The 14,857-nt window shown below is 37.7% G+C and overlaps 1 protein-coding gene across 1 annotated transcript; it reads left to right on the forward strand.

Annotated features, from left to right (window-relative positions):
* Positions 1-2,271: 2,271 nt before the first annotated feature.
* LOC121512225 (potassium voltage-gated channel subfamily V member 2-like) lies at positions 2,272-11,272 on the forward strand. The gene is made up of 2 exons (XM_041791390.1): positions 2,272-3,534; positions 10,578-11,272. The coding sequence occupies exons 1-2, from the start codon at positions 2,272-2,274 to the stop codon at positions 10,869-10,871; spliced, it is 1,557 nt and encodes a 518-aa protein (XP_041647324.1). The 3' UTR covers positions 10,872-11,272.
* The last annotated feature ends 3,585 nt before the right edge of the window (positions 11,273-14,857 follow it).

Genomic DNA, 14,857 nt, shown 5'->3' on the forward strand with positions numbered 1-14,857 from the left:
GTTCCTTTGTCCCTGCTAACCGTAATCTGATGATCTGGTGTAAAGTGCGTCAACATAGTTAGTAGAGGCAGAACACAGACGGTCAGTTAAGGTGAGAGGGTTTACCTCCAAATTACATCTGTCTGTGGAAAAAACAATCAGGGTTGATTGCTGAAATGTAGGTGAGTCTTAGTAGGTAAAAAAGGGTATTTAAAATGCTCAAATGACAGGAAAAATTGCTTTGCTATGACATTTCATGTACTGCCAAAGGGGGCGTCAACAAAAGTTGAGGTGTGATAACTATATTTTATTTTAAGCCTCAATAATAACCACTCTTATCAAAGCAACAAAAATGAATTTTATTTTTTTATGTTGTAGTTCAATAAAGCCTTTTTCAAAATGGAAAACCCCATTCCTTTAGAGAATGAATCTCATTTTCTTTAATACTGACTTTCTATGATGAGTTAAGATCACCTTTAGAGAATAAAATGTCTGTAAAAAATCCTGAAATATTTTGGAGCAATGATGATGACAGGATGAAATGGTTGTTTACTTTTAAGTTGGCCTCTTTTGTTGCAAAAGCCTGGGAGAAGCATCAGGATGGTTCGTTTAATAGTCTACTATATTATTGAGCATCTACCTTTGGTTTAGGGTCTTTCTGGTGGTGGATAATGGTGGTTTATTAGCTTATTTAGGCTGGGTGTATGGTTTATGCATTACACAGTAATAAAATTAAACCAATCAATCTTAAAACATAATTAACTTTTTATTGGTCAAGATAACAGCTTTCCATTGGGAAAGTAATGTCAGACTAAAAAGCTAAGCTTCTTGTGCACAAACATCAAATAAAGTATGAGGCTCTGACAACTTTAATGGAAAACAATTGAACAATTGAAAAATAGGTGAAAAGTTGCAAAACGGGGTAAAAGTGGCAAAAATTGACCAAAAGTGGGTTTAAAGTGCAAGTTAAAAAGGGCAAAAGGGACAGAATTGTTTTGAGTAGCAAACAACAGTGGTAAAAATAGGCAAAAAGTGGTGAAAACTGCAAAAAAAAGGTTAAATGTAGCAAAAAACAACTAGCCAAATGGGTGAAAAGTGGCAAAAAGAGCAAAAATGGGCAAAATAGGAACAGAATAGGATACAAGTGGCAAAAATGGTTAAAGTGGCAACAAGAAGAGACAAAAATGCCCCAAAATGGGCAAAGAGAGTAAAATTGGGTTAAAGTGGAAAAACAAGTGGCAAATATGGACAAAAAAACAAAATGGGCTAAGAGTGGCAAAAACGGGCGAAGAAGTGTTGAAACAGGTAGAAAAAGTAGCAAGAAGAAATATATAATCTTAATCTGAATTTTATGTGGTATGAGGCGTTTTATTTAAAAAGTAATTCAACTTTATGAAACCAAGTTGACAGTAAAAATTTAATGAGGCTTGTGCTTAAATGTTATTGGTTGAGAGTTATCTGTCTGTTTAAACTTTCTCTAGTTTACTTGTTCAAAACAGTGTGTTCAGATTCAAGACAGTAGCATGGGGACGTCAAAGAAGAAAAACATGCAATAACTAGAAAAGCACTCGGAGAGCGCAGACCTCCGCCATTAGCCCTATCTCCCAATAGTGAAGAATCCTTTAAAAAGTTCCTGGATCCAGATCTGGATCACTCCCAAAATCTAATCTGTTTTTTCCTTATGCCATTTCTGACATTTCCTGAAAATTTCATCAAAATCCGTCCACAACTTTTTGAGTTATGTTGCTAACAAACAAACCCTGCCGATCACATAACCTCCCTGGCGGAGGTAATTATATTTTTAGAAGAGGAGTGAGACAAAATGAAGCATCTCAACATAAAGACCTAAACTGACCCTTTTGTCTCCTTCCTTTAAAATCCTTAAATCAACTTTGTTTCCTAATCCTCCCTCCCCCTATATTTACAACTGCTTAAGGAAACTTGGAAAGGCCCCAATGAGATTAGATGGATGACATCCACGCTTGTCCTTGATCTAGTCTGGCTAGTCTATTGAATCAGATGCCTGCGAGTTGTCATCATAGTAACAGAGTGGGAATCTCGCCGTCTCTGTCTGACTTTCTGGACTATAATCTCAGCCACAGATGAGTCAGAAAAACAGGAAGAGCTGCTGTTAACTGGAATATCTTTTCCTGTGGGACTAGACACAGTCTTTGTCATGACTCAGCAAGATACCGGGTGTCGTTAGACTCATTTTCCTGGAGTGTTTCCTGTTATGCTTTTTCCCTCTTTTTCTTGTGGTTTACTGACTTCCTGCCTTGGACCACAGCTGCTATGGCATCATTGAATGTTAAACTGCAGAAATGTTTGCAAAACCGCCGCTCCACTATCAACTGTCTGCCACAGGGTGTAGAGGGCATTAAAACTTTCCCATTTTCTCAGGAGAAAGCAGTCAAAGCTTGGACATCTCTGGAGAATCTTGACAGTCCAGGCCTCAAACCAGAGGGCCCCAAAGCAGAGGAAAACCAGAAACAGCAACAGGTCATCATTGTTAACGTTGGAGGAAAGGTGTTTCATATCCCCAAACAGTACGCAGCAAAATATCCTCATACCAGGATAGGCTCGTTGGCCCTGTGCAGTGACAGAGCTAAACTCCTAACACTATGTGACGACTACTCTGTACGCAAGAATGAGTTCTTCTTCGACAGGGACCCTGCATTCTTCCACCACGTGTGCCATTTCTACTCAAGCGGAGTTCTGTGGATCATACGGGAGATGTGCCCCATTAACTTTGAGGAGGAGATTGCATACTGGGGCCTGAGCCTGAAGGACACCCAGCTTTGCTGCTGGATGATGTTCCAGGAAAAGGTGGAGGACGTGAAGGAAAACCTTAAAGTGGACAGGGAGCTAATGGCCGAGATCGAGGTGAAGTACGACAATGAACGTTTTAAAGACATGGCCTTTGGGAGCACACGGAAGATGCTGTGGAACCTTGTAGAGAACCCGTACTCTTCAATGTCAGCCAAGGCTTTCACCGTGCTCTCCAACCTTCTTGTGCTGTTTTCCATCCTTGCAATGACTCTCAACACTGTGGAGGAACTTCATGTGTATCAGATCAGTGGAAAAACGCACATGGAATGGGTGGAGATCATCACCATTGTGTTCTTCACCTTTGAATACCTAATTCGCCTTTTCACCACTCCCAACATTGTCATCTTTTTAAAGAGCGGACTCAACTTTGTGGACATGGTGGCAGTCATGCCTTATTTTTTTCAGATTGTCTTTGAAGTCTTTTCTGACCAAGACAGCATGAGCGCACAGGAAGACCTTAAGGCCATGGCTCGAGTAAGCAAACTCAGCCAGGTCCTCAAAGTCATCAAGCTGATGAGGATCTTTAGGATACTGAAGCTTGCTCGACACTCCACGGGCATGAGAGCGTTCGGCTTCACCCTGCGGCAGTGCTACCAGCAGGCCTGCTGTATTCTTCTCTTTATTGCCATGGGAATCTTCACTTTCTCTGCTCTCCTTCACTCAGCCGAGAGGGAGACTGAGGGAACTCCTATCAGCAGCATCCCACATGCCTGGTGGTGGGCTGCAGTGAGTATCAGTAGCTGTTTCACTTCTCCACATACTCTTTAAAAGAGAAAGCAAATAACTTGTGTAGCAACCACTAATGTCATCCGGCACATGTACAACTATATATATATATTTCATATTTCATATTTGGGCCATCATATGAAAGCTTTATTATATTATGAGTAGTAAGAAAAATCCTGATATAGTTGGAGATTTAAGTGTTTAATCTAACTGACAGGATTCAAAAATTTACAAATATAGACTTAAAGAGTTTTATAAAGTCTACAATTCAGGAGAACTTAAGTATTAGCTTCAAACTTGAAATAAATACATGAATGGTTTTAATTTAGTGTCTAAAATAAAATCTTAAAGCTCCTGTGAGAAACATCAAGTTTGGTGATTTTGGAGCCCTCCCTGGATAAAACATCACCCATTATCTTGATGCTAATCTTGTCCTGTCCTTTGTGAGTTGTCTAGTCATTTTTTGTCATAAAAAATAATTCTAATTGATCTAAACAGACAAAGCCTGTTGCTTTTTCAGAAAATCTGTGAAAAATATAAGGGAAAAAAACCTTTCAGCTGTAACCTGTTAATCACCTCGTCAGCCACCTATATTGCAGCAGAGGTTTCAGACATTATAGTTAGTTTCAATCTGTTTTATAACCAGTTAAAAATTCCTTACAGCTCTAATTATGTTCATTTCTAGTTGATAAAGTGGCTGCTGTGAATTCACCACGCCAGTGTTAAAGGGTGGGTTTTTTTTTTCAAAGTTGGGTCGTATGAAGTACTTGGCGGAAGTGGCTAGTGTGTAACAGTTCACAGAGGTCACGGTTCAGTTCTGGTTGGATTCATCAACAAGAAAAGAAAAAAATTCCAGATTCATAATTTTAGATGCTCCTCACTTCTTTTATTTTTTTCTTTTGCTAGTGTTAGTGCAGCTTATACTTTTTACATGTAGGAAATATACATTTGAATCAATCAATCAATCCCATGTTCCATCTAGTGTTATTTAGATCTATCAGTGATAGCTGGTATAGCCTGGGATGTCTTAAACATCAGAAAAAAGAGGGGAACAAAAAACGTATGAAAAATGAAAAGCAACACAGAAAACAACCTAATATCTTCTGACTTAAAAAATAAGACTGCATACAACATACAGTGCAAACTAGAATACATGCAGTTGAAAAATAGCATATTTATGATTTATGAAGTAAGCTGTGACACCGTTTTAATGAAATGCAGGTGCAGTGGTTACTCATACAAAATCCCGACTCACAGACTCGCATATGTGAACACAGGAAGTGGCGTTTCAACAGAGCCTGAGCAGAGCATGTAAACACACATTTGTTGTAAGCGTTCTCTACTTTGGCCGGTCTATGAAAAGTCTTTAAAATGTTTTAACATAGGTAATATCTTTTTAAAAACAATGCAAAGATGCGGGAGAGGAGAAGAGGCCAGCAGGACACGGATCCCTGCCTCTCATGCAGATTGCAGCAGGGGCCTGAAGCTGATTTTTCTTCTTTGTGTATTTTAATATGCTGGCTACTTCCTCTTCTTCTTTATCAGTTAGCAAACACTTAGCGGCATTACTGCTGCCTGGATTTGCAGTAAATACTGTTAGAACTGTATTCTTTTTTCCCCCATTATTTTCATAGCTCAGTAAGACAACCCCAGCGTTCAGTAAGGCAGGGAACTCTGGATGGGCGGTGATGCAGGCTGCAGGCCATCATAAATCAGAAATATCCTGAAGAAGTGTTGTGATGCCCACTTGTGGGCATAGTCTCACTGTTTTCACACTTACACCATCAGGTAACTCAGGATCTCTCCTGTCAACCAGTCTCTACTCTTTCTACCTGCTGAGTCTCCATCTGTAGAGGTTGTTCCCCTAGGAACTCCGATTCATAAAAGCATCCCCAGTAAACAGCACGTCATCACCACTCAGGTCAAAAATGCTCATTTTAGTGTTGTTATAGTTTAGTTTTTTTGTTGTTTCCTCTGATGACGCCTGCAGACCCAAATAGCTGCTTAGATACATTGAGGTGTTAAGAGCACATAGCTAAGCTTGCATTGTAAAATAATGCTAAACACAGACAGTTCTGGGTGAAAAATAAAACACTTCAAAAATGTTTGATAATGCATACAGTTGAGCCAGCATTGCTTTTTGGAGCATTTTTATCTCAAACTAGCTAAATTAAGCAGAGAAACTGTACCCATCTGTAGAGCTGTATAGCCTAGCTTCCCAAAGCGCATCATGCTTACAGTTACAGTCTGTAATATTAGCCTAGTAGCATTTAGCAGAACAAACTCAGTAACAATAAAACATAATATTTACAAGTAGGCTTATCCAAATTGTCAAAGTGTTTTATCACCTGACTATATAAAATTGTTTAATTTTTTTATTAACTTATAATGCGATTGTTATTCATACATAGGAGAGGGACCCCTCCATGGAGTCTGCCATCTTAGATTTTTACATCTTGCATGTATCCTCAGTACCACAGAAGGGAGCAAACAACAGAAGCACATTTTTTTTATTCCACTGGTTGCTTCAGTTACCATCAAAGGTGAGCAGTGCGATCTAGAATCTCCCTGTCTGATGTTGCTAATATTCCCAGTTCTACACATTGCTCCCTTAAAGGGGCAGTGCTCACTGAAATCACTGGAGGCTAATGCTACTTCTCTTGCCAAGTACCTTATACAACCCAACTTTAAAAATACAGAAATAAACCTTTAAAGCAGGGGTTCTAAAACTTTCAGCCCGTGACCCACAAAATAAAGGTGCCAGAGATCGGGGACCCCCAATATACCTGAAGGTGGTTGAAGTATACTTGAACACATCCATGTGCATTCAAGAACAGTCATGTGCAAACTTGTATTTTTAATGATTTTTTAAAAAACATTACTTTTATTTCAGCATAAATTTCACCAAGTTATCACGTTTTTTATTTTACATTCAAATAAATTTATGCAAATATTTTTTATAAAAATGGGTAAAATATAAAATTTGATATCATTTAAAAATATTCTTTGTATTTTTGGATTGCATCTGGCGACCCCCTCCCTCTGTCTTGTGAGTCCCAAGGGGGTCCCGCCCCCCATGTTGAGAACCACTGCTTTAAAGCCACTGTAGGATCTGGGGACAATTGCAACAAATTTACTACTTTTAGGCAACGATTTACAACATGAAATCCCTTTGGCTTTATTTGCAATCTAAAACATTTGCAGGCTGCAACAGCTGAGAAACAGTTGTTGCTGCACTGGTTTGCACCATACATGAGAGGGTGTTGGGAGTAACCTGTCACTTACTGTGTGCTCTACCAGAAGTTTGTGGCACCAAAGAGTCACACTGGTTGTGGTCCGTAGAGTTAATAGTGACATTAATTAAACACTGACAAAAATAAAGTTCTAGGGTAGCATATTTCACTTTTACCACAATGGCTGAATGACCCCATGAAAGTAAAAGAGCTGGAATCATACTTTCTTTTTTCTGTTGTAAAAAATTGTAGGAAATATCATGCATGCTGTCTAAATTGCACAAATCAGCGGTGAAATGCCAGTGCATTTGTACAATTGAGAAAGTGTGCAATAGTTTGCCCACAACTTTTGATTAATTGTGTTTTCATCCTCTCCATCACACCTTTTGAAAACCTACCAGTGCTGTCAATCATTAAAAGTACACAAAAATGGAATAAGTTCTTTTTTATAGACTCACTGAATCATCAGATCTGTACCAGATAAACCAAGCTGCCATGCTTAAAAAGTCTTTGATAAGGAGTGAAACCCAATATTCTTTGCATATATGAGTCATAACATGAATGCAAACAGCATCTGAACACTCAGGCGTCTGTGTTTTGACACTGGCTTTTTTGTAGATGTCGTGGTACACTTTGTGACGGTGAAGAGGTTACACAAGGAGCATGGAAATGTAATCCCTTTTCTAAACCAAGACCAATGTTCTGTCCTCTGTTCACCTGTTCTCCAGTGGAGCAGGAGCAGCATTTAACACACTGACTTACAAAATCACAAAACAATTCTTCTGTTTAGTTCCACGGTATTTCTGCTTTCTTTGGACAGATACATTTTGAAGCTTTATGAAGATTCATATGTGATGAAATTCTGTTCCAGAAAAGAAACGTCAGCCCACTATGCCCCTTAACATGATCTTAATCAGCTCTCTTTGCTGTGTCTGTCATGCTAAAGAGTAAATTTGACAAATTTTCTATACTTTTCATTGTCAGGTGTTTTACATAATCACAAAACATCCTCCATTATGTTAACAAATGCTAGTACCAAAGTGCCAAAGCTTTGAAAAATCTGTTTCATAAGTCTGGTACTTAGGAGAGGAGAATGAGAGGACATGTTTTAATTTTTCAGTTATTATTTAAAAAACAAAAGACTGTCTCCGCTTTGTGTGCTCAGGACAATCTTTATTGCTGTAGTAGCAAAAAAAGGAATCAATATCATCAAAATTTGGATGTATCACAACAAAGTGTAAAAGTTTTGTATCGTGCCAGCCTAAAATGCACTCCTGCGCAGATTTTCAGCCTAAGGGGAGACATGTTTGCATTTGGCCAATGTCTGAATTCTGATTTTGTGTTTAGAATGGGTAGACAGCCTGAAGGCTCATTTATGCCGTATGACTGAAACAGATATGGACAGAGCTTTCTGTCCGTATCCTGCATTCATTCAGCCGTACTTCTACAAGCTCTCCTCAGGCTTACGCGTTGACAGTTCTTTTCTCTTAATGACTCTCTTTGTAAATCCCATTGATTTGCAAATCAGTTTAAAGATCTTTAAGTTACAATGAGGATTTTTCTTAATCTGTTATGAAATGCTCTTAGATGTCTCTATGTGACCTATAAAAACAAAACAGACAATCATCCAGTAAACTGATACTCTCTGTAACCACTGTCACAGGTTTGGTGTCAGATGAAATTAACAATATGATGCCCAAATAACCTTTCTATAGCTAAGACTCACACAAGAGTAATATACCTGATGTAGAGATGTAAAGATATCAACATTGATTAAAGTGAAAAATATCTTGGTTATCAGTATTGTTGCAGTATTGTCATAAATTTCTGAAAATGTTCAAAAAATCCTGATGCCACAAATCCCATCAGCAGTGCTTTACATTCTTGTTTGTATGACCATTATAATATTAACACATTAAAAGTAAACCTGAAAACCTTGTCAAAGACCCACTCGGATCACCACCAACCACTTCAACAGATTTTCCCCACTCAGCGACACCGTGATAAGTTCACATCACAACGTGAAAATATATGTCTTGAAATTACATGATAGTCTTACGTTATAACATAAAAATATTTAGTTAAAGCGTGAAAATGATATTGTTATAACAATACACTTTTCACATAATTATGTGATACTGAACCCTGTTTTTTTTTTTTTTTTTGTATGTGGCAGCACTACGCTTCCGTAGTTGAGAATACGGCTGGCTGGCTGGCAGTCACTTTAAAGGGGACCATTTTTTATGCAGTCACTCATTTTACATCACTTTGTATAAATCTGTTTTCCCTTTTACATTAAAGAGGGTTTTCAAAGTTATTTTTGTCAAACACGCCAAATTAAATTGACCATGATTGATTTATAAAAAAGTAAAACATCCAAGGGGTAAATACTTTTTATAAGCACTGTATTTACATCCCCTTTATAGTCATTTTACCGTACTGACCTTGCACATACAGTATAAATGTCTGTCAGCTTTTTAAACCCACTTAATAACTTCTTTTCTACTGATGCCAAGTATTTCAACACTAGATCAATATTTACATCTAACAGAAGTTTGGCAGGAGTCAAAGCCAGCGAGTACATGCTTATGCCACAGCTGTGTAGGGCTGACAGCCTCAAGTCAATTGGTCGATTAATTGGTTGATGACCTCATGTCCGCCATAATCCAATTGGTCCAACAATTGCACGTGCTACTTTAGTTGTAAGAATCCATATTTTTGCAGGGGTGGAAAGGGAGACGTCATGTGTTTTTATTTTTTCAGTTATCTAGTTACTATGAATATAACTATTCAAATACAATTTACTTGTGCCTTTAAGGGTAATTAATTACAGGTTAAATAACCAGAAAGTCAAAAAAAACCTCACTAGGACCCTCCTACCTTAGAAGAGAGCAAAACCTGTGAAGCACGTTTATACTCCATTTCCTGTTAATTGACAACATGTCGAAAAGTCAGCAGTGTGGCAACATTTTGTTAAAAAGGATGATTTTGGTCCGTCCCACGACCAATCGATTAATTGATGATCTGGTGCGATTTTAGTTGACCAAGTTTTTCTTTGGTTGACTACAGCCCTACAGCTGTGTTTTCTTCAGTCAAATTAACCATGTTTTGGTTTAATTTTACTTACAGTGCTCATGTGCTTTGAGCTTATGCATTAATCAGCCTACTACTAAATTCCTCCTTACTTGATAGTTTTTCGTCTTGTTGTGCTATTGCGAAGAGGAGAAAGACAGTAATGTCTCCTTGTTTCTATAAGTTTTTCTTTAAGCTCTACGAACCTTTTTTTTTTTTTTTAAGAAAAAAACACCTCAGGAAACATGCAGTCTGGACATTATTTACAGAGACATTGTATCACTGTTATCACAAACAGTATTAGTTTTTTAAATGAAAGACCTATTTTAAGTTTGTCATTGTCACATCTTCATCACGGTCAAAGGTCGTTGATGAATATTTATCATCATCCTTTCATTAACAAAATTAACACTTCAAAAACTGCCACAGTTGTCCAAGACAAGGCCTGCATAGAGACAACATACCTTTTAGTCCACTTCAGGTGTCAAAAACAACTCAAAACTAATTTGGCTTTATTTTCATAAATATTTAATCTGACAGTGAAGTGTCAAAGAAAAGTTCAGTTTTATTGAATTTCTCATAAACACCGTCAGTTACAGTTCAAGAGTGTTTCAGCTGCAAAGTGTTAACTCTTGATGACTTCAAACTAATTGACTTCTATCACATTTTATTGATTCTATATTCTGTAGTAAATAGATTGCTTATGAAAACTGTTTAAATTTTCATTTTCTCTCCTAGGTCAGCATCTCCACTGTGGGCTATGGCGATGTGGTTCCTGTGACTATTCTGGGTCGCTTTGTGGCCTTCGGCTGCATCTCATTTGGCATCATCCTAAACGGCATGCCCATCTCTTTCCTCTTCAACAAGTTCTCTGACTACTACTCCAAGCTAAAAGCCCAGGAGTACAACACCATCTTAGTGCAGCGGCGCTTCCATCTAAAGAAACGCCTCCGACGCAGAATGGACATTTGTTTTCATCCCGCAGAGGAAGAAAGTACTGTTGCTGAGACCCCCTATGAGTGCCCACACTGAGTGAATCTCAAAACCATCATTTGTAGGTGTTTCACTTTGAGCATGTTGCTGGGAAACTTTTAACTAAGTCTTCATACTTGACAGTGTGTGAGGTATGGAGCAGAGAATCTGGCTCAAATACATGTTCAGAGGATGTGGGTAAGAAAAAGGCAGGAAGAGGAAGTAGATTTTGTTTGCACAGATGTGTCACCATCAGTCCTTTCATTCACCAACAATTTCTTAAACCGCAGGACAACTGTGAGCCCAGATGATTTTAAGCCACTTTATTTATGTTTTCTATTCAAATGATACAGTCAAGTTGTACAGAAGGTGCATTCTCATGATTTTAAGTGGACTTGGACCTAAAATGTCTGAATTTTGAACAAGAGTGCCTGTGAATGAATAAAAACAATAGAAACAGATGTGAATGTTTCACGCTCATGCTTCTATCAGTACCTTAATGTATGCTGCATGGCCATCTCCTATCCAGCCAATCATCAGAGCATCTCTGTAGAGTAATAATTTGTGTGAAAAATCTTCATTCAGCAATATAGGCCATTCATAATCTGCCAGGTAAAAGGTGTCTTCCAAAATAAAAGCTGACAATTCTGCAGCAAATCACTGTCTAAAGGATGATCAGGACGATGAAGAGAGCCTTCAACTCTCTGTGTTTCAGTTACACATGAGACATTATATTCTCAGGTTGTACTGAGACAGATTTGGAGGTGATATGTGAAAGGTTAAGGAAATTCAACCTCATGTTCCTCTCTTGCTTGTGAACTTCATATCTCATTAATGCTTTGAGGGTCTTTCTTTCAGCTTTGAACAAATGTCCACTCTGACTCAGGGTTAAACTGGTGACATTTTAGATGTCAAAGGTCATGGTCATTAGGCCTCATGTTCATCACTTGCATGTGAGCTCAATATCTCAACAATGCATTGACAGATTTTCATCAATCTTTGCACAAATGTCCACCGTGACTTAACTCCAGCCAACTTGTACAGACCCACCTCAAGGGTCTCACTTATAACAGTGCAAAGAATTCATACTAAAATTGCACTTGCACAAAAACTTAAAATTGGCGTGCGCCCAAAATCCCTTAGCTGTATAAAACGTTGCACATGAACGTCTTCACGCTATGTTCTCTTTATAAATCTTGATCCTTGTGGAAATGTGTGCATAAAGATGTGCCTCTTTGTTTCCTCTTTTACATGCCTACATTCTGCCCTAAATGGTTAACTCAGAGCTCCTTATGAATAAAAATGCTCATCAATGGTCAAAGGCGACACTGATATCTTGTGAATGAAGGGGTGGTTAGACAGCACCACTACAGAGGGGACAGTGACAAACTAAAGAAAATAAAACAACCTGACACCACATTGCTGCTGCAGTGCTGCATCATTAAAGCATAATATATAAAAGTGTTATTGACATACAAAGGATTTTATTCATTTACTTTTTAATTTCTTTTTAATTCTCACTTTGAATGATGACTGATTATTAGAAGATATTATGATTGTGTGAGAGCTGCCCAGGCCTTGTTTAAACACTTCGCAACATTATATAATGAAATAAATGCAGGTTATAAATATGTGCTCAGTGATGAGAGGGCAAAGATCCCTCAGTGTGGGCCAGACATGCTGTGTCTCCATTTTTCCTTCGCTTTGTACAGCACAGTGAAGTTTATTCAAACATTAATCACACTCTGATATAACAGGGAAAATATTTCATATTACTAGCACTATAGTCTGCAGTGGTTCATGATTCTTAGTGTTTGAATTTCTACAACAAACAAAGTTACGGTTTGATCCCCTATGCTCAGAGCAAATGAAGGTGAGACTTTGATAATGAAACATATGGCAGGTCTTTTAAAGATAAATCACACATGTTCATATTAGGAATTAAAATATGGCTCACTTGGCATGTGTAAAAATGAAACCGTAAACTTATGATGATGTACACTTTCATCCTCCAGAACCTTCATACGCATGAGTCACACAGTCAGACACATTTTAATGTCAGGTCTGGTTTTCACAGATCACAGACTTTGTGTGAGAAGTGGCGCACGCCTACTCTAGATCCTAGTTTGTGCGTATGAAATTTTTATAAATGAGAATCTGAACTGTAGACTTATTTTGATCAGAGGACTAATAAAGGGAAATTTCTTTACAGTTTAGACAATACACCTTATGTGTAGTTTTTGTTAAACAGAGAGCTCAGTTGAAAACTGGCACATTTAGTCTGATTGGTTTCCTTCAGCAAAACTTCACAATATTTTTATTCAGTGTTTTTATGCATTGGTCATTTCTATTTATGTGCCTTATGTCTTGTTAGTTGATCTTGAGTGCTATGAAAGGCCTATAAATGAATTGCATTATTAATAATTTCAAACAAGAAGTAACCACAAAGATGAGTGGAGCACTTCTTGTCTCCACTTGACCTGGAAACGTCTAATGCAGTTGTTCAGAACTGGTTGAGCTTCAAGACCCACTCTGTTCTGAAAGGGACATTTCAGTAGTTATGAAGTTGGGTTGTACAAGGTACTTGGCCATAGTATTGGTGTTAGCATCCAGCGATTTCAGTCTGCATTATGAAGTGCTTTGTGAAGCTAGGCTATACAGACAGTATAGTTGCTCTACATAATTTAGCAAGTTTACGGTAAAAAATGGCAACAAAATAATGTTGGCTCAATTGTACAGTGTATGTATTTATTTTAAAGCATTTTTTTTTTAAACCTAGAAAGCCTTTGTGTTTTGCACTAATATTTTGCAATGCAAGCTTCAGCTACCGGCTACATGCTTTAAACATCCTGTGTGTCCGACCAGCTGTTTAGGTCTGTGGGCCCAATCAGAGACAACAAACTGAAAAAAAACTAGTTATTTCATCTCACTTTTCCAACAGCTAACACAATATTTCATAACGGAAATGTATCATGTTGGCTGGAGCTTGTCTAGATGTCAGCCGTCATAAGAATAAAGGGTCATTATTTGTTGCATCAGTTTGACCCCCACACACCTAACTACCTTTGTCACTGAAAACACCAGGTTTCCACTTACCACAAAAACCACCACAGCCCCTCTTCTTGACCTGACACTATACTTCACTGTTCAGAAATTGTTCATACCTTACAGAGGCATGTTAACACAAAGCAGAAGTTTTAGTTTTCTTAAAGTGCTTTCTTTTAGTTTGATTGTAGGGATGTTTTGGACTGTTAACTTTCTGATCATTGGTGTTCTTTTCTCTGAAAGCTTTACACATAGAGAAAAGCTAAAGCTGAACATTTAACTTTTTCCACTTACAATTGATGGCTGTAGTCATGCTGTGGTTGGAAACCCTGTCTTGTTTTCTTGAACTTTAAAACTTCAGAAGCATTTCCTGTGATCTGACGAAAGTACCTGTCTGCTCATTGTCCAAAGATCTCACATGTAGCGTCAAACAATGAAATCTAGAAGCAACATGACTTATACATACAATATTTTTACTCAACTAGTGAGTGAAAATTTGACCTGCTATTGTGTGTCACTCTTTTTTTAATCACAATCAGTTAATCTATATTTAAACTACAGGTTTTGATTAGCGCCGCTTTAAGGATATAATGACTTTCATATTCATTGCACCAAAGACTCATTTCACATGTGCCTCAGCTAGGGCTGTCAAAAGATTAACATTTTTAATCTCAATTAATCCCAGGTTTTCTGTAGTTAATCTTGATTAATCACACTCATTTTATTGCATTCTAAAACTCCACTATTTTTCATTTAAAACTGTTTTGTGTTGTTTTGGATTTCAAAGTTTTAAACTAAGGGTAACTGACTTTCAGTTTCAATGCAGAGCTGCTTTTATTGGTAGATTAAACAACTGAACATGAACTAAACCTTTAGAAAAAGGAACTTATGTACTGAAAAGGAACTATGCGAACAGTAAAAAGGTAAATGTTAGATAGCAGGTGACTTTTGACTTGTCCACTGAGCTGTTTGAGTTTTTGAAAACTGAAATGATAAGAGTG

Source organism: Cheilinus undulatus, linkage group 7, assembly GCF_018320785.1.
Source record: "Cheilinus undulatus linkage group 7, ASM1832078v1, whole genome shotgun sequence".
Classification (NCBI taxonomy): Eukaryota; Metazoa; Chordata; class Actinopteri; order Labriformes; family Labridae; genus Cheilinus; species Cheilinus undulatus.

What these genes read in the sequence shown, in the direction of transcription:
- LOC121512225 (XM_041791390.1), top strand. Translation starts at nt 2,272, where the DNA reads ATGGCATCATTGAATGTTAAACTGCAGAAATGTTTGCAAAACCGCCGC. An exon ending in ATGCCTGGTGGTGGGCTGCA is followed by an intron (nt 3,535 to 10,577) that starts GTGAGTATCAGT and finishes TTTCTCTCCTAG; the next exon opens with GTCAGCATCTCCACTGTGGG.